Below are 27,063 nucleotides of genomic sequence, written 5' to 3' on the forward strand. Positions count from 1 at the left end.
AATGACTGAGTGGGAACCTTAATCTATATATGTCGCGTGCATTTAAATTATAGTACACATATTCATTCTTTGAGAACTTGAAGAAATAAACAAGGCTCTGCCACTGATCATGTGCACCCTTCATAAGACATTTTTTTTTTTTTTTTTCTATTATCCTAAGTATAAATTTACTTAAAGACAACTGAAAGTTTTGAATTTTTTATAAATATATTTTTTAAATTTGGAGTATCCTTTACAACTAAGAAAAATCACTCGTATATATGAATCCAAGCTGTAGAATCAACAGCTACAACACAACTGTCTTTTAAACAAAGTCAAGTCTATGTTCTCTTCTCTCACTCCCACTTGTGAATGCTTACAAAAGAATGAGCTCACATAGACATTTTCAAGACACAGAAAATTGGTTATTTGTAGACATTTTTGCTTTATTGATCAAGAAATCAAAGGAGACAAACCAAGCGAAATATCTGATCCATTTCACAACAGAAATTCTAAATTTAGCAAGCTACTTCAACTACTATAACATTTTTAATTTGTTCCAATCAACACCAACCTTTCCCCCACATTTGAAAACCGTGCACAAGATGCCAATTGATTTTCCCTCGTCAAGTTCATTGGCTTCAACTTAGTGATAAGATGGTCACATATTGTAACACATCTTAAGGTGGAAAATCTTCCCTCAAATAGTTTCCTCTATAGTATAGGAGAAAGTTAAGTACATATTTTTAAGCTTAAGTGTAACATTTTCTAGGCTCTTCATGAACTCTAATTATTTTGTTAATATATAAAGATAGTATAGTAGGAGAATTGACTTTTATGTTGGTGATCAAAGGTGAACAAAAAGTAGAAATACCACATGCAGATACAGTAAATTAACAATATATAGCTCAAAGACGTGCTTAGTGAAGATATATTCGAGCCAAATTAAATAATCAGTGTTGGATGACAATAGCACAAGACCTACATCACATTTGGTTGTAGCCGTCGTTCTCATAATCAATCATCATCATTAAAGATATCATTGGTTACATTAATATTTGAGAATACGTTTAAATAAGACACACAAAGGTTTTATATATATTGCTTATGACAAACACTCCTGCCAAAAAAGAAGAATATCCACGTGCTGAGCAATGTGAGTTTGGTGTGGTTTTCAAGAGCACGCGTTGGGTTGAATCAAGGAGACAGGACCACTGACTCTGCTCACTAATCCTAAGAGAATGTCTCTTGCATTGGTTAGCTAACAAAGCACGTTAATTAAAAAAACCTTGTTAAATTAAGGTCTCCAAGAAAAATGCATTGCCCTTAAACTCTATTATAAAACAAACTTAAAAAGTGACTATCACTTTCTAGGTGTTATAATTGCTAGGCCTTTCTGTTTGCTAAAAGGTAAGGTAATTCACTTCCATTACTTTCACTACTTCGTATCTATAAAAGAAATGCAATGACAGTGGTAGCATTATAAATAACAGTGTAACCAAAAAAAAGAAGAAAAAAACTCTATTTACTCATGCATGGTGGTGCACCTGATTAAACAAGTTACTGATGATTATACTGAAGACAGTTACAATACAGTAATACATGTCAACAATTAGAATTTTCCTGCAGCTTTGGCTAGAAAATGAAGATCAGATATGTTAATCATTGTCATTGGTAATGAAATGATTAGAGGTCATAGTTATTTTTGCCCCATTTTACATTTCTTTTTTGGATATGTCTACTGGTTCATCAATTACATGATTAGTCTGGTTCGAACACTATCGAATGATAACAATCACTTCAACCCTGGGAATGATGGATGTGGCTGGGGATTTGGATGGGGGAGAGAGGTTTGCATGGCAAAAGAAGGGTTGAAAGAAAAGGCAATGCTAGTAGGAGGACAATTCATTGTATCAACTTTGTTCCCTAGGCTTTCCAATGCCTTGACCTGTGACCTGAGAAACTTGAGGTAGTTTGCAGCCTCATCAAGCATAGATGCAGTGTCCATCTTGCTTCCCCCAGGAACAAGCTTCTGTAAAACCCTAATCCTCTCACTTATTCTCTCCCTTCTTTGCCTTGCAGCCACAGTTTGTGGATCATTTGATATCCTCACATTCTTCCTCTTAGGCTTTTCAATCATCTCCAACCCCAAGTTCACAGGCCTAAAAGCTGCTGCTCTATATATTATTTCCTTGATTTGTGCTATAGCCTCTGGATCAGGTTCTTCAATGGAAGGAGACATGGATGAATTTGGTTGCTGGAAATTGATATTAGATGAACAAGGACTCTTATCCCATCTGGGTTTCTTAGACTCTGAGATAATCCTGAAACCACCTTCAATAGAAGAAGAATTCTGAGCAATACTAAAGTAGGGATCACTGGCACCAACTTTGATCAAATCAGATTGATCATTACTCCTCTTTGAGCAATTAGCTTTGGAATATTCTATTGTGTTTCCTTGACTGGCGTATTGATCTGAGGAACTTTGAGACACTGTTTCATCGAGTTCATTAACTGGACACTGCATGGCCTTGTTTCTACCTTTGGAAGCATTACTCTCAGATTCACCAGTGGAAGCTGCACTGCCATAACTGAAGTTCCACAAGTTTCCACAGTCAGATAAAATCATTGAAATACCATCATCTTCTATAGACGTATCTGTGTTGCTATTAGTAGCTGAAAGCAAGCGATCAAAAGACTCAAGAGAGCAACCACCCTTCCCATTTTGGGAGCCACTGAGAAGTTGTTGTTGTTGGTGGTGGTGGTGGGGCATGTTGAAATCTGGCATGTAGTTGCTCATCAGGTTCATACTGTAAGGTCCATTGACTGAAAGGGATGCTGCATGCTGTGAGTGATTTGTGTTTGGCATCACAGTCATTATCTCTGAAGTGGTAGCATCTGCTGACTGATAAGTCACTCTTTCAGAATTTGAATATGCATGAACTGTTTGAGCTTTCTGCATCTCTTGTAGTTGATTAAGAACACCTGAACTTGAGTTGGGCATGGAGTACCCTCTTTCAAAGTCTTGTTGCTGAGTACTCCACATGATAGGTGTGTTCGCTGCAAATTGTGAGGCATCCCAATTCAGACTATCCATAGATGATTGTAATTTCTGATGAAATGAAACTAGAGAGATCTAGTTGAAACTTGGAGGAGAAAGTTATCCTTGTTAGTAGTTACCTATCATGTTGAAGACAGTAAATCAGATAAAACAAACAGACACAATTTTTTATCTTAACAATATTAAGTACCACAAAAAGAAAAGAAAAAAATGACCTTTCTACTTCTAGATATCCAGATGCTGCCAGAACCAGAATACTAACCCAAAAGCCAACAGGATGAGAATCCTAGTTTGAGTCTTCAATGTCAGCAACAAAGCAGAGGAAAGAGGGTAGCTTTTATATCAAGTTTTGCACAAATTGGTTGGTAGCATTAACTGTGTTCTTCAAATTCAATATGATAAGATTCAATATGATGAAATCTGTGATGAAGTTAAAAAAAAAAAAAAAAAACTGTCAGATTAAGCAACTAAATTTGGGTACTGCTTTATTTTTTACAGCACAAACTGTGCAAGTTGAGAGAATGAGAAATTCTGCTCTTGAAAAACATTCTGATACATTTAAAAAACTGAGGAGAGAATAGAAAGAGAGACAATAAGGTTGTACCTTGAGCTGCAATTGAAGACCAGTTACTGATGCGGTGTGTTTTTGTTATGGAGAACCTTGTATAAGGTAGGAAGAACAAAAGGTACTTGCTTTTATAATAAAACAAATATTGGTACTTGTGCAATTACGTCAGGAAATTGTATAATAAATAGGCACTACTTGAACATTAATGAATATAGGAGAGAAAAAATAAAAAAATAGGAGAGGCTATTTTAATATTGTTTCACAGTTTAGAGGAGTGCAGTGGTTTCTGAATATGATTATGATTTTTTATGAGCTAGGTGGGTCTGTAATACTATTTTTGCAGGAGCATGAGAAAATGAGACTTCAGATGAGAATTTTGTAATCTAAAAAATTCTCAAGTGATTGAATATTTTATCCTCTACCTGTTTTTTGTATTCTTTTTAAGTGCGGAAAGCTCTGACCTCTTTTTGGTTGCTTAGTAAAAACTGCAATGTAAGTGAACAATCTTTTATACAGCAATACCCTCTTTACAAAAGCTTTCTCTTAATCATGGTTTTGATCATAGCCTGCCTCTGATGTTTTCACTTTCTACCACAGTACTTGTTTAGGTATTTATATAGATATGAGCAAAATAGTTATTAGAGTTACAAAAGTGTAATTAATATATGAAATGTTAAATTATATAATACTATATAGAAATAGAGATAAGATCTTTTGATACCAATATCAAATTTGAAATTTAACACCTCATTTAAGAGTAATTAGATAAAAAAAATCAACGACTCTGATTTGTAAGCATGTGACACCATTGATCTTGTTTGATCTAACGGCTCTTAGATGAAGTGTCAAATTTCAAATTTGACACCAACATCAAAAGATCATATCTCATAGAAATATGGTATGAAATGAGAAATAGTGCTTGTCTAGTCTCCTATAGTAGCAGAGAGCATATCTTATGCTAAGATACAAAATAGTGAGATCTACTAAAAAAATGACAGCACAATTATCGAAATATTCGTGGGATAATATTTTCGTACAACATGATACTAATATTTTGTTAAGGAATATATCTCCATATAAAAGAAATATCTATATTAGCTCCAAAATTTGGTGTGTTAAAAATTATAGAATATAGAAAGTAAGTGTATAATTGCGTGCAACACCTGAAAATTTATTAGAAAAGAAAAAACCACATAAACAATCTGAAAAGATCTGGCTTAGAAATATATTTTTCACAGGATTGATGATTAAACCTGATAGTGGAGAGAGCCAGAGAGGACATAAATAATGTGTTGGCTGCAGTCAGATTAGCAGATAGACAAAGCAAGTTGTTGCCTATTCAAACATTTCTCATCACATTGTAGTTTTATCTTTTTGTTTAGATTTATTAGGTGATCCTTTTAAAATCACATATAATTGCCAATTTTGCAAAATTTATTCTTTTATTTGTGACGTCAACTTTATGTAAGAAGTATGAATATTATGAATTTTGTCAATAGTTTACCCTTTAAAACGCTATGATATAGTAAGACAAATAATCTTATTTGGGAAGATGGAGATGATAAGAGAAATATGCCTTTCACACATCCAACAATATGCAATAAAAAAAAAATGTATTATCCACATGAATAAAATGGGGTATAATGAGAATTGTTCCGGACTGAACATTTATGGTCCATAACAAGAATTAAAATATTTTGGATATAATTTAAATTTTATCGTGTATGTTGATATAGAAGTGACGTGAGTAAATAAACTAACAAATATACTATATTTTTTATTTTCAAGTTCGGAAAATCGACCCTGTATCATTAAGAAATTTAGTCATTTTTTATTTCAGTTAACTCTAAACGTCGGCAGGATTATTAATTTTTATATATATAAAAAAAGAGAAAAGTATTTCTCTATAATTATCGGAGATAAAGTTATTTCCAGTGAGCTCAAAATGATGTCGTTTTGATTTTGAGTTGTAAGATTAAAAAATTATAATGATAAAGACTAATATAATCCTGTAATATATTATAATTGTAAAAACACTTTGATTTTTGTTCCAAAATGATATCATTTTGAACTTAATGGAGATAACTTTATCTCCTGTAACATGAGAAATCATTTACCCATAAAAAAAAGTCTGTTCTCTAATGTCAACCATGAGATCAACTTCTTATCAACATTCATGTTTTCTTCCCCCTACAATAATGCTGCGGAAATTTCTGTCAAATACGTTGTCAACAGTCCAATTAATATTAAATGTACTCTCATTCACCAAAATATATATATATATATATATATATATATATATGTGTATATATATTAAATGTACTCTGTTTTATATATCCCCGATTTGTCGGGAATGCGTTAAGTTATAGACTGATTGCACGAATTAGAGGATCGGGACTCATATAACCTATTATAAATTCAGGATTTTTATTCTTATATACATGTACATTCCTAGTATTTTTTTGTTCTCAACAAAAATTATAAACTTATTTTAATCCTTTGAAGAAAAAAAAAAGTTGATCTATGATCTTTTTAAAATTTAAAATAAATTCATTTAATCAAAGTTGTGCTCCCTTAAAAATTCAAAAAAAACTTATATTTGTCTCTCAAAAGTCAAAAAGAATAACATAGAACTATTTTGAATATCAAAAAAGCTTAAATCAATTTTTTTTCATGGGATTAAACTGAATCCCTTGAGAATCCAAAAAATACTTTCTCTAAATTTGATTTCCTCGACTTGCATGTTAGAATCCTTTAGATATAGATTATCTTTTGCCCATCAGAACCATGACAGAAGATGCAGTTGATGACGGAGAGAAACGATCTAGACAACTTGCTATCAAAAGAATTTTTGGTTTATACACCACAAGAAAGCTAAGAGACTGGTGTGCACGGTATGATTCAGTTTTCTATAGAACTGAATTAAATTAAAAAAAAAAAAAAAATAGTTTCTGAACTGATTATAAAAAACATTTTAATTTTTGAATCGATTTATAAAAAATATTTGATTCTTAAATAAATTTGAAAATGTTGATTCGCAGTTTAATTCGATTCATTTGATTTTTTAACACTCTTGAAAATGAGTATAATTGAATTTGGTTTTATATTTAGCTCGAACCGAACTGAATGGATAAGGTGATTTAATTTTTAATTCAAACCAATCTTTAAAAAATATATTGATTGTTGAATGAATTTGAAATAAAATATATATATATATATATATATATATAAATAATTTTTTAATACGATTTGATCAATTTACAATTAAATTAAATTTATTTTATTTTATTTTTCATACCCCTACCAAGAGTTATCTCGAATACTAGATAAACTCTAGTCAATCCCCCTACGAAAGGATCCCACAATTACAATTTACAACCAAGTGACATGTCCCAACTAACATCAACACGGGTATTACCAGCACCATTGGAGAGGTGGTAAAGTGGGTGGTCCGCCCTCGTTCCGTCCTACTCCGTCATTAACTCGTCAAAAATTGAATCAGTCAGTCTCGTCCCGTCCTGTTTTTAAAAGTTAGCTGAAAAACTCAGCCCGTCCGGTCCCGTTTGACGGGTTGGGTTGGGTTGGCCAGCCAGCCCAATCCTGTTTTACATTAATCCACATTGATTCGTCTATGCCCGCTATCAACCCGCAAAAAAATAAGTCCGTCCCACTTTTGAACTGAGTTGAAAAACTCAGCCCACCCCACCCCGTTTAGCTGGTGGGACAGATTGTCCCACCGAACCGAGTCCGTTTTGTCGGTTCTAATTGGATCAAACCTCTTAATCCATTACTTTGAATCAGAACATAAATTAAATTTAAAAGTTTAATGATAAATATTCATCTTACAATGTTAGGAGTTTAATTTTATAAAAAAATATTGCAAGAAAGATCAAAACATTACTTTAAATAAGGATTAAATCGTGCATAATGATGTAACATATCTCGTTAAAAAAACGATTGAGTTAACTTATATTCAATAAATTCATTTATCTATCAAACGATGGTAGTTCAGTTGGCATCAAAAGACTAAATAAATAAAAATGAGCACATGTATTTAATCATTCTTAGCATCGTCTTTAAAAGTGATTTGAAGTCTTAATCATGGGACTCACCTCAAATCGAGCTAGTGGTGAAACGATGAATCGATTAACATATCTTAAAAAATAATTCATTTATCTTGATATTAATTTATTGTGTATAAAAGTTTTTTTTTTTTTAGTAAATGTTTTTTCCTTTGAAGTGTGAAGAAAGAACAGGGGAAACCGCCATATTGAGTGGGTCCCTTAGATTGGGTTTGTCTTTGATGAGAATGTCAATCTCAATCAATGCTTTGCTGACACAATGTTCTCATTCTTCTGCCAAAACACGACGTGAGCTGTCGGCTTGGCTTAACATTACTCCATCTTATCCGCTCGGCTCGGCTCGATGGCTTCAATCATAACCGTCTCGCACGTGAAGTGAACACTCTATTCACACGTGGAGGCCATTCATTGGTTGAAATCTGATGAAATAGCCCTCGCCCACGTGGGATGCAAGATCAGAACAGGGACCATCTCATCCAACTTATGCAACATAAACATATTTAATTCTTATTAATCAATTAAAAATTTATATGCTTTATTAAATGATTTGGGCTTTTTTTATTAATAGTATTGATATAAAATTTTATTTAATATTAAAAAATATTATAACATTTTCAAATGTTTCAATATTCGTCCTTTTATCTATCCAATTTATTAATGGATTTCGTCTCACGTGACAATCATGTGTTACTGATTGGTTATTATAATAATTAATAAACATGTTATAAACCCAATTTGGTTTTGGTTGGTTGTCATCAACTCATTTAGTGATATCATTTTATATGTAATCAGAAAAGATAAGAATATATTATGATCATGAGGTAACATGTGCATTTAGATCATGTAAGAATCATATATATCATCTTTAATTCCATTTGTGGATTTAATATGGTATATAGATAGGTTTTGTTTTTTAAGCAATTCGATCTTAAAGTTATTATCAATTGAGTGCCAAATATGTATTGTGTATAGTATAAATATTTTTATCGCCAAGTAAATTTTAAAATATATATCAAATCAAAAGGGTGATAAAAGTAATTGTCTTAGATAAACACAATTAGGTTAAATAAAATCTTAAAAATATATATAAAAATAAAAAATTTAAAATTATAAATAAAAATACATATAATTTACTAAAAATTAAATTTCAAATTAAAAAGAGAAAGAAATTATTAATCACACATGTTATTGAAAAAAATGAGATTAACTCATTTTCAAGAGAGTGTACCCTAGTTTAACATATAAAGATGAATCACTTGAAATTAAATCAACCAACATTTATAAAATGAGGACGATTATACTTACGATATATTTTGTTTTACAACCTCTTATAATGATACGGTGGAGACTCATAAATTGAAGAGGAGGGCTGGGGCTCCCTCTTGGGCCAAAGATTACATTGTGTAATCTTTCCATGTCTTAGGCCCAGAAAGGAATAACTCATTGATAGGAGTAATTGTCTGATAGGAGTAATTGACTGTTAGGAGAATTGTTTTTAATTGCTTTCTGTTATGTGTATTGAAATCGCTGTTATGTTGTGAATGCTCTTGATGAGCTGTTAAGTAGTTTCGCATACGTGTCATTTTGTAACAAACTCAGTCTTGGAGGTAGGACTCGTGGCTTAAAAGCCCCAATTGGGTCATTTTGGAACGGACTTGAATATACAGATTCCTTATACCATATTTTTTCTCTCTGTTCACGATTGTTCTCCTTGTTCTATTTCTCCCTGAAATTCCAATAAGGATCCGCGTTCCTTTCATTGGTGCTTTCATCTCTTTGGAGCTCACCCGAAGTTCACGATGCGTGTTCAGGAGTTGGCTGATGAGTTTAGCACGTCCCAGATCCGTATTGATCGTGGGTTGGACGAAATGCAAGCTAGGGTTGATCAGCGTTTCAACGAGCATCAGCATCAATTCATCTCTATCAATGCTCAACTGCAAGAAATACATGCAGCGGTGGTTGGCCACAGTGTTCATACACATGGTGCGCATTCTTCTGGTTCTGATGGTGGAGGTACATCACAGCCGCGATTCGCTCCGGATGATCCTCGACTGCTTATGAAGTCAATCCGCATGGAGTTACCAGTTTTTAGTGGCTCAGATCCAAATAGTTGGATTTTTCGCACGGAGCTCTTCTTCGGGTTACAACAGGTTCCCGAATCATTGAAGGTCAAGCTAGCTGGTATGCGCATGGATGGTTTAGCAGGTCCTTGGTTTCAATGGCTTTTCAATGGTGGATCCGTTCAGTCTTGGGATCAATTGAAATCAGCTGTTCGACAGCGTTTTGGCGGTACTGCCTACACTGATCTGAAAGGCGTGTTATCAAAGCTTACACAGGATGGGAGTTTGGATGATTATATTCGCAACTTTGAAGCATTAATCAACCAAGTCACGGAGTTTTCTGATGTTGTGCTTATGAGCTTCTTTGTTTCAGGATTATTACCTGATCTTCGAAGAGCCATTCAACTCCATTCCCCAACGTCCCTCCATCAAGCTATACAGTTAGCTATCACGTATGATGCACATTTTGTGGAGCTGCGGTCATCCTTTTCTTCGCCAGGGATTAAGAAGAGTTTTGTTAAGAATTCTTATACAGTGGAAAAACCTAAGCCATTGTCCACTATTGTACCTAATTTGAAACTTGTGTTGCCTTCCCTACCTTCTAATGTTCCTTACAAGAAGTTTAGTCATGAAGACCTTCGCAAGAAGAGAGAGTTGGGGTTGTGTTACACTTGCGATGAAAAATGGAATCCTCGTCATAAGTGCCAATCGAAGCTCTTCTTACTGATAGGGGATTTTGATGAATTTCCTGAAGAGGTGGAGGAACAAATTTTGTGGCAACCTGAAGGTATCACTGAGGTACCTCATGAAGCTGCTTTACATTCTTTGAAAGGGGAAACCAACCCTCGGGCACTTCAGTTTAGGGTGAAGTTTAAAGGCAAGGAGATTTCTATTCTGGTTGATTCAAGTAGTTCCCATAATTTTATCCAAAAACATCTGGTTGAGGCTGTGGGATTGTCAACTGTTAAAGTGCCTAGAATGCGGGTTTTTCTTGGTGATGGGGAGTTCTTGATTTGTGACAGGAAATGCTTAGCTGTTTCATTAGAAATTCAAGGTTATGCATTTTCGGTGGATTTATGGATTATTGAACTGACTGGTTTTGAAATCATATTGGGAATTTCTTGGTTGAGTCATTTGGGCAGAGTTCTTCATGATTATTCTGACCTGTCCATGGAGTTTATGTCCAGCACAGGCAAAGTGATTTTACATGGTGAAGCTATTAGAGAAGTGGTCAATTCTGATCAACAATGCTTGCGATTGGATGGGGAGATAACTCACAAGGAGCCTGAAATTCTACCTGAGTTAGTAGAACTGAAGCACAAAATTCCCAATGCTGTTTGGAAAATTCTGGTGCAGTTTCAATCTGTATTTCAGCTTCCACATGGCTTGCCACCTTCTAGAAGTTGTGATCATGCCATTCATTTGGTGGAAGGGGCTCGACCAGTCAATGTGCGGCCTTATAGGTATACACACCATCAAAAAGGGGAAATCGAGAAACAAGTCTCTGAGTTGTTGGCAACTGGATTTATCAAGGAAAGTAGAAGTCCTTTTTCTTCTCCAGTATTGCTTGTTAGGAAACATGACAACTCTTGGAGGATGTGCATTGACTATAGAGCCTTGAACAACATTACAGTTAAGGACCGTTTCCCTATCCCAACAATAGATGAGCTGCTGGATGAGCTTAGGGGAGCAAATATTTTTACCAAGCTAGATTTGAGGAGTGGTTATCACCAAATCTTGTTGATTCCGGAAGATACTCCAAAGACGGCATTTAGAACTCACGAAGGCCATTATGAGTTCTTGGTGATGCCTTTTGGCTTAACCAATGCTCCTTCAACATTCCAGGCAGCAATGAACCACATGTTCAGGCCATATCTTCGCAAGTTCATCATTGTCTTCTTTGATGATATACTAATTTACAGTGGTACCGTTGAGGATCATTATACTCATCTTATGCTGACCTTGAGTTGCTTGCAGGAAAATATGTTCATGGTGAAGCTTAGTAAGTGTTCCTTTGCATTGGCTGAGGTGGAGTACTTGGGGCATTTGGTCTTAGGTTTTGGTGTGAAGGCTGATCCTAGAAAAATTGCAGCAATGCAACAATGGCCACAACCGAAGACAATAAAGCAATTAAGAGGTTTTATTGGTCTTACAGGTTATTACCGCAGGTTTATTAGACAGTATGCAGCCATTGCCTCTGCCCTGACTGACATGCTGAAGAAGGACTCATTTTGTTGGTCAGAAGAAGCTTCTCAAGCTTTTGAGGCTTTGAAGGATGCTATGACCAAGACCCCTGTCTTGACTCTCCCTGATTTTTCCTCCCCATTCGTGGTGGAAACTGATGCATCAGCCTTGGGGATAGGGGCTGTCCTTCACCAACATAATCATCCTATAGCTTTTTTTAGCAAGAAGCTTGGACCAAGGATGCGAGTGGCTTCAACTTATGTTAGAGAATTATATGCTTTGACTGAAGCAGTGAAGAAGTGGAGGCATTACTTGTTGGGTTCACGATTCATCATTCGAACAGATCATCGGAGCTTGAAAGAATTGCTTACTCAAACAGTCCAAACTGTTGAGCAACAGAAGTATGCATGTAAATTGATGGGGTATGACTTCAGTATAGAGTATAAGCCTGGAATTAGCAATGTGGCTGCTGATTCTTTATCCAGATGCTTTGAGGAGGAGCAATCAGGTTTCAATTTATCCTTGCTGTCTGAAGTCAAATTCTCATTAATTGATCAGATTCATGCAGAGAACAAATCTGATCCTGAGTTATTGGACATTCACTTAAAATTGGCAAATAAGGAGCTGTTGAGTCCTGAGATTACTGAGAAAGATGGAATTCTGTTCCATAAAAATCGATTCTTGCTTGGGAGTACTTCTGCCTTGAAGGATGTTGTCATGAATGAAGCCCACTCCTCGTTGATTGGAGGACATGCAGGTATTACTCGGACCCTTTTAAGAATTTCTGCTTCTTTCTTTTGGAAGGGTATGAGAGTAGATGTCCAGAAGTTGGTCCAGCAGTGCTCCATTTGTCAAATGGTTAAACATACTACTTCTCCTCCCTTGGGTTTGCTTCACCCTTTGCCTATTCCAACTGAAGTGTTCGAAGATTTGAGCATGGCTTTCATCACTGGGTTACCCCTATCTAAGGGATTCAATGTTATACTGGTTGTGGTTGATCGCTTGACAAAATTTGCCCATTTTAGGGCCTTGGCTACTCCCTACACTGCTTCCAAGGTTGCTGCTCTGTTCTGTGATATGGTAGTTAAGTTACATGGTTTTCCAAAAACCATTGTATCAGATAGAGATTCTACTTTTCTGAGTCATTTCTGGTCTCAACTCTTCAAGCATAGTGGGACAAGCCTTAGAACCAGTACCTCTTATCATCCACAAACAGATGGACAATCTGAAGTCACAAACCGATACTTGGAGCAATATCTTCGTGCTTACTGCCATGATGAGAACCATAAATGGGCTGTGTACCTAGGTTGGGCAGAATACCACTACAACACTGTTGTCCACTCTTCGATTGGCATGACACCCTTTCAAGCACTCTATGGTAAGATCCCTGTCATGATTCCTTCTTATGTTAAGGGGTCGGTTAGAGAGGAGGCAGTTGATACCACACTGCACCATCGTGATTCTTTGCTGAAGTTTCTTAAAGATCACTTACAGGCGGATCAGAATCGAATGAAGGTTCAGGCTGACAAACATAGAAAGGATCTCACATTTGCAGTTGGGGATTTGGTGCTCATTAAACTGCAGCCTTATAGGCAGATCACCTTAGCACATAGGAAGTGCCAGAAACTGTCTAAGAGGTATTTTGGTCCTTATCCTATTGTACGTGTACTGAGTCCTGTGGCTTATCAATTGGGATTGCCTGAAGATTGTCGAATTCATCCTTCTTTCCATGTGTCTGTGCTTAAACCATTCAGAGGGGATGGTTCTATTACCCCTGTACCATTGCCTGCTGTTACTAAAGCAAATCATCTCGTCCAAGTACCACTGACTGCTGTGATGACTAGAATGATTCAGGGAGCTCAGGGAAATCGTCGCCAATGGTTGATTCAGTGGACCAATGCCCTCCCTGAAGATGCTACATGGGAGTTCGAAGATGATATAATTCTGTTTTATCCAGAATTTTCCCTTCCCAAAATCAACCTTGAGGACAAGGTTTCTGTTGCAGATGGGAGTAATGATACGGTGGAGACTCATAAATTGAAGAGGAGGGCTGGGGCTCCCTCTTGGGCCAAAGATTACATTGTGTAATCTTTCCATGTCTTAGGCCCAGAAAGGAATAACTCATTGATAGGAGTAATTGTCTGATAGGAGTAATTGACTGTTAGGAGAATTATTTTTAATTGCTTTCTGTTACGTGTATTGAAATCGCTGTTATGTTGTGAATGCTCTTGATGAGCTGTTAAGTAGTTTCGCATATGTGTCATTTTGTAACAAACTCAGTCTTGGAGGTAGGACTCGTGGCTTAAAAGCCCCAATTGGGTCATTTTGGAACGGACTTGAATATACAGATTCCTTATACCATATTTTTTCTCTCTGTTCACGATTGTTCTCCTTGTTCTTCTCCCTGAAATTCCAATAAGGATCCGCGTTCCTTTCATATAATCATTTCAATGATTTTTTTTTGTTGTATCAAAATTAAATCATTGGTTACAAATGATATTAATTGAGAGTCATTGATATAATTTTCATCAATCAACCATAAAAATGGTTGTAATAGATTGTAAGAGAAAAGAAATTTTAAGTATAATCCTTCTTTTATAGAATTACATTCATTAAAATTTGATATTTAATTAAGCAGATAAATAGAGAATAGGTGAGTGAGTACTCTAATTTAATATGAAATATCTAATCTAATCAAATATATTACATTAAGAAAGGTTTATATATTTAAGTTTCATGCAACATGTTATCATCCTAACCATTTTTCAAGCCATTAGGATTGGTCCAATGGCAAAGGATTTAGGTATATTGTATTAGGTGATGTGTTCAAAATTTTCACTTGTATCAAAAAAAAAAAAATTCCTACCCATTTTTTCCTCTAAAAAGGTCAACTTATAATAAAAGCTACTTCCCTCGTATATTTTTTTGCATTTGACCTTTAAGAAAAATAAATTGATTAAATAAATTCAAATAATTCCAACATTACACGAATTCAAATTTCAAAATTGAAAAATGTTCCTTTTAACTAATTGATCAATTAATTGCATCCAATAATAATATTTGGTTTGATACACAATGATTAATTACATCTAATAGTAATAATATATAGATTGGAAATTTTATTTAATTTTAAAATATATAAGATTCACACTATAAAAATTATCTCTTATATATATATATATATATATATATATATATATATTTATTTATTTCAATTCAATTCATCTTGAGAAAGTAATTGAAAAAAGACAAGTAACTAGAAGAAGAACAAAAGAGAGGTGTCGGCATGCATGCAGTAGCCTATGGAGTATGGACCATAAGGATAAAAGGCTTTTACCTATATATCCATGTAAACCCATAACCTCAATAATGGCCCAATTTAGAAGCAGCCTTCATTATTCTCAAACTGTTGAAAAATTATCAACAAATAAACAACAATGTGGTGCCCATTGCCAGCTCCTCCATATCTCTTTGATTCCATGCATGATGTGCTAAACATTACTAAGCTCAATCTTGGTGCATAAATGAAAATGAAACATGTCGGCTAAAGATCAGATAGGAATAGGTTTGTTGACAAAATGGAATTTACATAAACCATGACTTGTCATAATCCAAGAAAGAATTCCCCTCTCTTTTATGGCATCGTGGGCTTTCAATGGGTTAGTCACATTCAATGGCTTTAAATCAACAACCAAATAAAATAAGAGAAAAATGTTTTGTCCTTTTAAATGACATAACTTGTATTATTTCACTCTCGTCAAGAGGTGATATTCACATCTTTATTTTTTGTGTCCATTATCTGTCCCTTATGATTTATATATTTTTTTCATTTAAAATGACACAATTTTATATTCTTCTATAAATAATGCATATTTTTTTCCATAAAATAAACTCTAATGGGGGTATTATCACATTCACAATAAACCATCATTTTCTCTTACATTTTCTAGAACTCGTAGTTTTGTCCTATAACTTCCAAAGCTGGCTTTGCCGATATTGCCAAAGTTCAAGGGTAATGATTTGATGTTGACCCCCACGTGCACATAACACCAGGCCCACACAATCATCTTATATTTCTTTTTTTCCTTTTTATTTGTTTCTAGTTGTGGAAATTATTGATCATTGTTAATTACCATTACTATTATTTCATTCATCATTCTTCTCTAATTGAAGTTTGCTACACCGATGCACAACAGCACACAAGCCACATGCCAAGCATGCTATATGTATTAAAATTTTGATGCTCGCTTCAGGTAGTTCCCATGTAGCACCGACACCGATACGGGACACGTGACACGATATAATACGACACTCCAACATGTTAATTCTAAAAAATGTTAGATTTCGACACGTTAGGACACGTTTTAATATTAAATAATATTTTTAATTTATGTAGTGTATATTATATTTAATATTCAATAATTTAACAAAAAAATGAATCTAAACTTATAATATTCATAAATTTTGCAAAGAAATATAAGATATCTCAAATATTTATATTAAACTCAATAAAATAGTAATCGTAATCCAACAAATCTAATAGTTTGAACTAAAAATTTAACGCAACACAATCTTTAAATCTTTTTTTTTGAATTTTTATAACGCGTGTTGGAGTGTCGGGGAGTGTCCGAGTGTCAGGAAGTGTCCAACACGACACGTTAGGATTTTTGAAGTGTCGGTGCTTCATAGCTCCCCATAAAATATTTGTTTTCTTAGTATAAATATGCATTAATTCAAGTTGTCACTCCCCTAATATCGAGGGATACCATTATCGATTCTATGGATTGCTTTGTTTATATCAGCTTGAACAATGGACAAAGCATTACATTTCCTACAATGTTGGTGGCATATATAACCAATCTATAATGTGCCCTTTTTTTCTTCTTTTTTGGTAAAAATAATTTGAATATCCTGAAACCACCAAAGAGATAATAAAGTATGAAAAAGGAAAAAGGAAAACATAAAGCAGGTTCCACAAATTTTATTTCACTTATTTCAGATTGATTACGTTCTATTTATGCAAATTTGGATCCTCTTACATTGACCATTTTTTCATATGAGAAAATCCAAATCCATTTTATATTATTCGCGTTCTTCAAAAGTGAATGCTTGAGTGTTACTCGCCCTCGCCTCATGATTGGGACATACAGTTGCATGCTTCGAGGGATATGCCTCATTTCCCAAAGAAAAGCCCAATCTAGGATCCAAGGTGGGTCATTGTGATTGGACCAGAAAGCCCAAATGGAAACACTTGCTCTATTTTTATGGCCCAAATTAAATGGGCTGTATGGACCCTAAAAGTCCAAATTAAACTCATTTTTTGGGCCGGTCTTCTAGTTAAGTCCCAAGGTTTTTATTGAATTTTTTAAGCAAAAAAAAATTTGAAAAAGGTTCAAATGGTGTGCTTTTTTTTTTTCCAGTTCCACCGTGCTTATCCTCACACTATTTTATTCTCTCTTTTTTTTTTGGTAATTTATTTTACTCTTTATTTAAAGGGCTTAGTGTTTTTCAATTTAAATAACATAAGTTATGTCATTTTAGGAGAGAGATAGACACAGAAAATGAAAATCATGGGAGAGAAAAAGTGGATGATTTTTTTTAATTTAAAATTTAAATAAAAAATTTTATTCTGTGTCTATCTCTCTCTTAAAATGACATAACTTTATGTCATTTAAAATGATAAACACTTTTCCCTTATTTAAAATAGATAAAATATGTTTGCATAAAACTCGATTTAGTAACTATGTTATGTATCGAGATTATTGTTGTTTTTAATTTTAGTCAATTGTGTTTGACAATTTTTAATGCTAAATAATATTAAAATCATGATGTATGAGAATGCTGTTATTATTATTATTATTATTATTATTATTATCATTATTATTATTTTGATAATCAGAATACTGTTATTAGAAAAATGTTAGTAACACAACTTGTGATACTTTTTATTTAATATTTTTATTATTAAGTAAAATTTTATGTCAATGTTAATAATTAATTTGGACTTATTTTTATAATGGATATTTTACTAAATAATAAAAAATATTTAAAAAGTATGCATTTAATATTTATGATGTATATATTCTTATAAAAGTTTGGTGTTTGTCATTTTAAATGATACAAGTTATGTCATTTTAGGAGAGAGATAGACACAGAAAAATAGAAATCATGGGAGAGAGAAAGTGAGTGATTTTTTTTTAATTTAAAATTTAAACAATTTTTTTTATATATCTGTCTCTCTCTTAAAATGACATAACCTTATGTCATTTAAAACGACAAACACTTTTCCCTTCTTATAATAAATAAGAATTATTTTATTTAAAAAAAAAAAAGAAAAGAAGAAGAAATAAGAAATTTTAAATATCTTAGGAGTGTCAAGTGTGTGCCACCAAAGCACAAAAAACTTCACGTGATTCACACCAAATATCCCTTTACCTCCTCCCTAAAAAAACTGCATATTTAAGCCAAATTAATCACGTGTTAGTAAAAAAAGTTTAAACAAAATCAACCACAAAATCTTAATTTCTTTCCCATAAGGGTGTTGAACTAGTGTCATGTTTGAGGAGACATAGTTTTAATCCCACGCGAACAACTAGCGACTGTGAAAAACCGCACATTGCAACACTAATACAATTGGAAGGTAACATGCACGCACCGTACGAGGTGGTAGTGAGTGACAAACTTGTGTTAAAAAAAACAAACCACCTTAATTCCTAAAATACGAGGACAAGGATTTTAACGGATTTTTCGTGAAAGATTGGCCAAATGCAACGTGCGGTAAAACATGCACTTAACACCTTTGGTTTTGCCTTGCCCTTCGCCAAAGCTATAACACACACTGCATTGCATAAAAGAGAGACCCGGTCACTGTCTCTTTCTCCAATCATCCACTTTGAACAATACATGCCATTTTACTCTCCCCTCTTCTTATAGTCTTTGGTTCCTTCTCTTTCAAGAGTTTATATCAATTCAACTTTATAGGGTCACTCACAATCTCTTTGAAGAAACATTAGGGTATTTCACAATAGCTGGTCCCTACTATAGTACCCTGCCCTCCAAGTTTTGCTCTCACTTATTTTATTTTTTTCATTTTGTTGTTGTTGGTAGTGCCCTTGTGGTTTCAAGGTTGCCTTGTGTTGTGTTCCTACTCAATCTATCTTCCTTCAAACTTTTGCTTCAGTTTTGCTTCCTTGTCATGTTCTTTGATGAGCCTCCATGCTTCTCATTCACAACTTAACTTTCATTTGGAACTCTTGTGCTTTTCTAAGTAAAATTCATGTGCTTTTTTGTTTGGCTGTTTCTGGTTTTCAGCTAAAAAGTTCAATTTTTGAGAAGTGGGTGCCTCTGAATTTGTGTTTTACCTCTCATTTCTCATGTGCTCCTCCTCCTTGTTTATAATGCACCATCAGAAAAGCTGTTTCTTTGAAGCGGGTTAAACTTTTTTTTTTTCATAAAAGTTACACCATGAATTGCTTGTGGATTAATTGATTTATTTTAATATGGTTGGAATCTTTTTTTTTCCTGGCTAAATTTGCCAAACAGAACTTTGTTTCTATCTTGAAAATTTGAGTTTCTCATACTCCTGAAGTGGTTTTGCCTAGCTGAAAAAACACACACTCGATTGGCAATTTTCTATTAAAGGAATGAAAAACTATATTTTGTAACTTTGGCAGAGATATGAGGTTCTTATAGTGGATAGAGTGTAGAAGGAGGACTAGGATGAAGGGGGAAATTGATGAGGGCAAGGAGATTAGCCCAATGTTTCCTAGGTTGCATGTTAAAGATGCAGAAAAAGGAGGACCAAAAGCACCCCCAAGGAATAAGATGGCTCTCTATGAACAATTCAGCATCCCTTCTCAAAGTTTTGCCTCAGGATCAGCATCCTTGTTTCCTTCCCCGCTCAGAAACTACACAGTTCCTTCAATATCTAGCCACGTGAGTCAATTAACGTTCCTTAAACTTTTACCTGTAATCATTTCCTGTATCTTCTTATCTTTTCCCTATTTTCAATGATGGAATGGAACTCACTATGTTTTACCTATCTTTATCCCTTTCACAAGCTAAAGAGAGTACAAGGAACCAAATCAGCCCAAAAGCTTAAGCGGTCGGGTGAGGCTATATTAATGATTTTATATATCTTAACACGCTCCCTCACACGAGAGTCCACACTGGACTTGAAGGGTGGATAATGCACAGGCCCACCTACCCGTGCGAAGAAAGAAACTCCACTTGAAAGAAATTCCACTTGAAAGAAAGTGAGGAGCAGTGAGGATTGAACCCGGTACACCGAGGCTCTGATACCATGTAAAGAATCAAATCAACCCAAAAGCTTAAGCTGTTGGGTGAGGCTATTAATGATTTTAAATATCTCAAGTATAGACTTTTGATACAAGTAAGGAAGAAGGTATTAAGTTGCATGAAATCATAATACTACTTGAAACTGTCACCAGAAGAAAATAATTTTTTTTTACACATATTGTATAGCAAAACCTATAAGAATATACTTGAATTTTCGAACATAATTCAAGAAATAGTAAAAAAAAGAAAAAAAATCACTCCCATGATCTTTCAGTAATGAAAGAACAGTTTTACCACTGCTCCAGTTCGTCCCCTTAATTTAAATAATAGTAATAATAAAAAAATATTTTAAGCCTTAAATGATATATTGAAATGGAACACACAACTGTGCCAGCAATGATGAATTACTTCATCTATCTCTTTTCTTTTAATCACTTTTCTTTCCTTATTCTCTTATTTTCAAATATTTGTCTGTTTCCTCTCCTTCCTTTTATGTTTCCTTATCTTTGAACAATAAATATCACTCTTTTTCTTGTGGGAGAGGGGGAGTGGCACAAGTAGTTCTGATTTTCTCTCTCTCTTCTTTTTGTTTTCCCCATTTCTTCAGAGGGAAGCATGAAGTACTGAGCAGCATACATGCATAAACACACATGCAATACATATTGACATATCTTTACCATTAGTTTTTTCTGTTCACCTTTTATAGCCAGTTTAATTATGATGTCTATACTATGCTGCAGGTCAATAGCAGTCAAAGCATCCAATTCTGCACCTCCACTGCACCTTCTATTCTGGCTGAGAAGATTCAAGCCTATAGTTCCAGAAAGATTAACTTAACGAAATTGATGGTGAGTCATGAGTAAGAACCTATGAAACTTACAAATTACCAAAAATAAACTTCTGATGTTCATTGTCATTTACTGGTAAATGCAATTTCTTTCAGCAAAATAATTTCATCAGTAGTAAGAATTCTCTGAAAACACTTGATGGTGAAGATGCTTCTATAAATTCTGGTTCTGCCAATGGGAAAATTTCATGCTGTAGCATCATCCAAAATGACAAAGATGAGGACAAACTTGCTTTGAGCTGTTCACTTAAAAGTCTAAATTCATTTAGAAAGATGGTGAATTCACCTGGAGCCATGGAACTGAAGTCAGTAGAAGAACATGGGAAGAACCAGATGGAAGAGCATACAGAAGTGAGTGAGATAAGTCAGAAGCCAGAGGAAGGGTCTCCTCTCTCATTAAATGGTTTTAGTGATATGACAGATGCATCATTAATCTCATCGGTGCAAGGTTGGAATTCTAAACCAAAGAAGAAAGAACATAGATCTTTGAAGGAAGAAATTAGAAGTATTTCAGAAGATAGGTTGAAAACATTGCAAGGTAGCAATGACCACACACATGAGGAACATGCAGCTTTTGGGGACAAAATCAACTTAAGGGACCATTGCATGGAGAAGCCAGTAACCAGTGATGTCCACAATTGTCCTGGTGAGTTGGAAATTAGTAGAAGTTGCTTCCTAAGCAAGAGAGATGGGAATAAAGATGAGGATACATATAAACATTCTGATGCCTTAAATAAACCCAGCTCAGAATGTACATTGGGTATGGATATTTCCCCTGACAATGTTCTAGAAATTATAGGTGAAAAGCAATTTTGGAAAGCAAGAACTATTATCATCAAGTAAGTTTATCTGTCTATGTTTGGTCTTTTTCTCTTTTTGTTAAACTTCATAAATTTACATCTGAACTAAGCTGAGTTTGTTATTGTTTACAGATAATCTCTATAAGTTTCTGAAACTTCTATTGCATGGTTTTTAATGTGATCTATAGTAATTTTGGTTCCCCTTTATAAAAATAAAATAAAATTGTAGCAACTTACAGATACACATGGGTTCCCCGATGCTATACTAAACTTCAAAGCCAGACAATGTCAAAAGATTGATGTCGGTCATCTCTATCTGCTAGGTTTATGAATTATTGGTGCTTAATTTTCCTACTTCCTTAAAATATTTATTATTAATGGATGAAATATTACGCTAGTTATATGCATCAAAACATTGTCTCTGCTCAAGTGTAAATTTTAAATGACTGTAACTGCAAAATGTATATATCGCAAGAACATGTCAATTGCCAAATTTTATAGTATATGAATCCTGAGACCAAAAGTTTATGCAGTTTGATTGAATCTCCAAGGATTAGTTGGTACACACATGCATTATATAGCATGTCTTATACTTTTTGGTTTGAAAGTACTAAACAGTGGAAGGCTTACGATTCACAATATCAAAATAAGTGTTTTGAGCGAATTAAGAGTATCAAAATAAGTGCTCATATATTTCACTTATTCATATTATTTTTTTCTTTATTTTGCTCCCTACTTGGACCTGATACTGACATTAATTACTATATTCAGTCAACAGAGAATCTTCCTCCTCCAAGTGTTTGAGTTGCATAGATTGATAAAGGTAATTGCCGGACTGAAATATTATTGACTGTTTGTTCTTATAAATACGAGTGCCTTGCTTTCACTCACATTGTCGTATGAGAAGTAACTACATCATGTCTTAAAAGCAGGTACAAAGATTAATTGCCGGGTCACCCCATTTATTGCTTGAAGATAAACTCATACTTAACAAGTCACCACTCAAAACATCAGCAGCATCCAAGCAATTACAATCTGACTTTGTCAGTAAACGACCATCCTCAGTTGTTAAAGTAGATAGCAAGTCTGAGAAGGCCACAACTACTGAGCATGATAAAAACAATGCAGTTGGGAAGATTCCCCTTCCTTGTGTCAACAACATAAGCAAAGGCCAAGTTAATCAGCCTTCAAATTATGGCCATCATTTAGGAAACCTTGCACTAGCCTCTGCAGATATAAATTCCAAACAGTCCTCAAGCTGTGTCTACCCTCCACCAGGAAACCAATGGTTAGTTCCTGTCATGTCCCCATCTGAAGGCCTTGTATATAAGCCAATCATAGGGCATTGCCCTCCAAATTCAGGTTTCATGGCACCCTTATATGGTGCTTGTGGTACAATGAGCTTCAATCCAGGGAGCAAGGATGTTTCAGATGCATCAGCTCTTGCACCAGGTTCTCAACAAAGGATTGGAATATTTTCTGGTTCATCTTTACCTCAGTTCTTACCACCATGTGGCCCACCATTCATGCATCCATCTATATCAGCTTCAGCTATTGAGGAAATGGGACAGTCTAATGGTCCTGAAAATCACCAATCATGTAGAGAAGTCAATTCTGCCATATTGTACCAAAGCTTATCTAACATGTCCAGCAATATGAGTCAAGTGATGTCAAGAAACATTTCAACTTATCAATCAATGAAAGATAAAGAATCACAAAGAAGCACAGCTAGTAGTCCATCCAAGAGGGTGAAAGGAGATGTACTTCCTTTGTTTCCTGTGTCACCAACATTTTGGTCATCAGCAGATAGGAACACACATGTTGAAAACCAGCCAAGAGTAATCAAGGCTTTGCCTCATAATCCAAAATCAGCAACTGAATCAGCTGCACGGATATTCAGGTCAATACAGGAAGAAAGGAAACTTTGTAACTAGCCTATCTCATAATATGTCTATTAAGTCAAGATATTCGAATTTGACAATATAGCCTCACACTCTTAACACTGTATCTATAACCATTTTTCTCTGATAAATATAACCCCGGAATGGATTCATATACATAGACACACATACACATGTAATATATACCAACCACTTTAGGAAATGCAGAAACTTCATCCACCTCATATTGGCAGCTCTGGCTTGTAGAAAGAGGTTACATCTATGGAACAAAAATCATATGTTAATATATAAATATATTGGTAATAATCATAAGTTAATATTGAAAGAAAATAATGTATCCTTCAAATAGCTAAATGAACATATGGATGGTACAAGCGTAAAGGGTAATAATAAATGTAGACGTTTTGGGCAATGTCATACGCTATTATTTGTTTGTTTATTTATTGGGTTCATCTTTTTTGCAGTCAATATAGCCTCAAACGACGTTGTTTTTTTTAGCAAAAATCAAGGTATTTTTGTAATTATAATTTATTTTAAAGTTATAATAGTCTTTATTATTATAATTTTTTTTCAACTCAAAGCGACGTCGTTTTAAAAGTAAATATAGATATTCATTGTAAAAATATTAAAATCTTATTTATTTTTGACCAGGTGCTTCTAAGAGTAAGGGTGTTGAAAATTAGCCTAGAGTGAAAAAAATAAATAAAAGAATTGGATCAACAAAAATTGTATCCAAATAAATATATTTTGTCCCTATTTGGACTTTGATTTGGGCCTGTCTGAACAGTAACTGCCGCCAATTGTGTCGGGCAAACCCGATAGTTTGATGTCTAATTTTTTTTTTTATCAAATTATTATTAAATTATATAATACATGAAAATTTTCAGCTATATTCTCTTTAGGTTTAATATTACTCTCGTGATTCCAAAACTGATTCTAAAACCAAGTTATTTTGAATTAGAAAAAAAGAATTTATCATGATAAAAACTAATGTAAAAAAATATGGGATATGATATTATATCTATTTTTTTTATATTTATTTTGAAAATTGATCCTCTTATGTGAAAAAAAATAATATAGTCACGTGGAAAGATCACAACCATACAAATGTGAATCAACATTTATGATTTTATAACTATCTATTTTAATATTTTTTTCTCTTCCTTTATTACTATTGATCTATCTTTATATAATTATGATTTTTCACATGACTATGTCATATACTTTTTTTAATATGAGATGATCCAGATCCATTTATTTTATTTACTTTTCACAACAACATTAGATCATAATCTTAATTAATAATAGAAGAAGCGAGAAATAGTGAAAATCAATTGAAATTATAATCTAATAATCTAAAAAGAATTAGATAAAATAAACATGACAAAAAAATAAGCATACTATCGTATCCCAAAATAAATAATTTTGGACAATAAGTTGACTTGCCAAACCTATGGTGTGAGATGAGTTAGCAATTTGCTAGCTCCCTATATTTTTTACCTAACCCACACGTAATTTGCTTAACTTACACCTGTTTTAATAAGTTTAAATATATAGGAAGATATCTGAACATTTTTCTCAAACACGCAACAATAAAAATTGACAACGACCTTATTAATTAAAAATGAGATCATGTTCGTTTACAATTTAAGATAAACTGTGTAAAATCTCCACTATTAATTTTTTGTTCGTGTGTAATAAAATATTAATGATCGATATAGTCGTTTATCTGCAGATGTAACCAGGTTTAATGAGATCATGATCCATCAGATTAAATTAAATTAAATTATTAACGTGTTATACAGATATTGAATGTTAGCCATCAGATTTTTTTAACTGCAGTTCCTATAGTTCCTTTTAGAATTATATTGGATTCAGATTCCTAAAAAAGAAACCAATGCAATGAATGCAACCTCCCAAGAATAAGCATTCACATATCCACAAGAAAAGTAATGAAGCTAAACGTTGAAAGTTGATAATTTTGTTAGGAGTTTTATTTTGAAACAATTCATTCACCCAATTCATTCAATCCCTCTAATCATTGTCAAAAACTTAAAAAATAAGCAAATAGAATTGGTCTAGACATTTAGTGGTGAGAAGTTTGGATATGTTATATTAGGTTATGTGTTTATTCTCACTTGTATAACAAAAAACTTAAAAAATAGTTTATTGTTGTTTGTAAAATTTATTAAATATATATTAATTAAATCAATTAATAATAATAATTATCTAAAAGTCGTTGATGGCAATAGTTAAAATGAACTCCCTTAAAAAAATGCTTCAATTTTCGGTCTCTATATTAAATTTTTCTGTCCCATATGGTAGCCCCCAAAGTAGACCCTATTATTGGTATCTTATGAAGTATAATGTAATTTCCTTTGAAAAAAACTTTTAAAGACACTTAAACCTACTTTTGCAAAGAGCAGATTTGAAGCATTTATGAATGTCATCTTCTCATTGTTTATATACTAAAGAATCTTAAAATGAACGTTGCCATCATCAACATCAAAACGTTGAAGGAAAGGAAAAGAAAAATCTAGTCATGGTTCAAAATGGACTGAAAAAGTTGTTGCATGAAAGTTTGGTGGTTTTGGAATTATTCTAACTTGTAACATCTTCGAATTATTATACCTTGTTGTAACAATATGATTGGAGGGAAAAAAAATGCTTAGAAATGAAAAGAAAATCATACACTAACCCTCCAACAATTTACTTTCTCTAGAAACTGCTCCATCATCCATGAAGAACTTGGATACAAATGAAGATTCAAAAAAATGAAAAGGGCCTTTTAATAAAATTACATTACAATACAACATGGTTATGGTGGTGAATTTTCAACAATGAGCATGTGATTGTGGAAAAGTATAGCTACATAGACATAACGGCCTAGCCGAAAACAGTACACGTGTAACCACAATTGACCATAGAAGTGGGTAAACCAATGACAATAGAATGGGCCGAACCGAACCGAACCCAAAACAAAACACCAACATAATACATTATAACAAACAACATTAATAAACTCAAAAGCAAAACAGACAAAAATATATGAAACTTTAGGCTTCAAAGAACCACTTATGATGTTACTGTTCGTTTCAACTTTCCTTTATCTGAGGATTCAGACAAGGCCAAAAGAAAAAAAGTGAAAAAAGAATAAAAGTAACATTCACCCCACTTAGCACGATTTTATAGAGAGTTGATAAATGAAAAAAAAAAAAAAAGAGAGCTTGAAAGGACAGTACCATTCCCACATCCATTGAAATCTGGCGCAATTCAAGAATAG

The 27,063-nt window shown here is 33.7% G+C and overlaps 1 protein-coding gene and 1 pseudogene across 1 annotated transcript; one reads left to right on the top strand and one right to left on the bottom strand.

The window, feature by feature from the left end:
- Nucleotides 1-1,692: 1,692 nt before the first annotated feature.
- LOC133301026 (transcription factor bHLH87-like) lies at nt 1,693-9,462 on the bottom strand (annotated as a pseudogene).
- Nucleotides 9,463-19,653: 10,191 nt separating this feature from the next.
- LOC133301028 (protein HEADING DATE 3B-like) lies at nt 19,654-23,833 on the top strand. Its single transcript, XM_061500622.1, has 5 exons — nt 19,654-19,869; nt 20,973-21,080; nt 21,176-21,918; nt 22,651-22,702; nt 22,812-23,833. Exons 1-5 carry the CDS (start codon nt 19,654-19,656, stop codon nt 23,811-23,813), a joined length of 2,121 nt encoding a protein of 706 aa, XP_061356606.1. The 3' UTR covers nt 23,814-23,833.
- Nucleotides 23,834-27,063: the final 3,230 nt, after the last annotated feature.

This window comes from Gastrolobium bilobum, unplaced genomic scaffold (genome assembly GCF_033153095.1).
Source record: "Gastrolobium bilobum isolate Gb01-03AN ecotype WA unplaced genomic scaffold, APGP_CSIRO_Gbil_v1 utg6170, whole genome shotgun sequence".
Classification (NCBI taxonomy): domain Eukaryota; kingdom Viridiplantae; phylum Streptophyta; class Magnoliopsida; order Fabales; family Fabaceae; genus Gastrolobium; species Gastrolobium bilobum.

Coding starts and splice junctions, on each gene's coding strand:
- LOC133301028 (XM_061500622.1), top strand. CDS start 19,654: ATGAAGGGGGAAATTGATGAGGGCAAGGAGATTAGCCCAATGTTTCCT. Junction 21,081..21,175: donor TTAACTTAACGAAATTGATG/GTGAGTCATGAG, acceptor AATTTCTTTCAG/CAAAATAATTTCATCAGTAG. Junction 22,703..22,811: donor AGTTGCATAGATTGATAAAG/GTAATTGCCGGA, acceptor TCTTAAAAGCAG/GTACAAAGATTAATTGCCGG.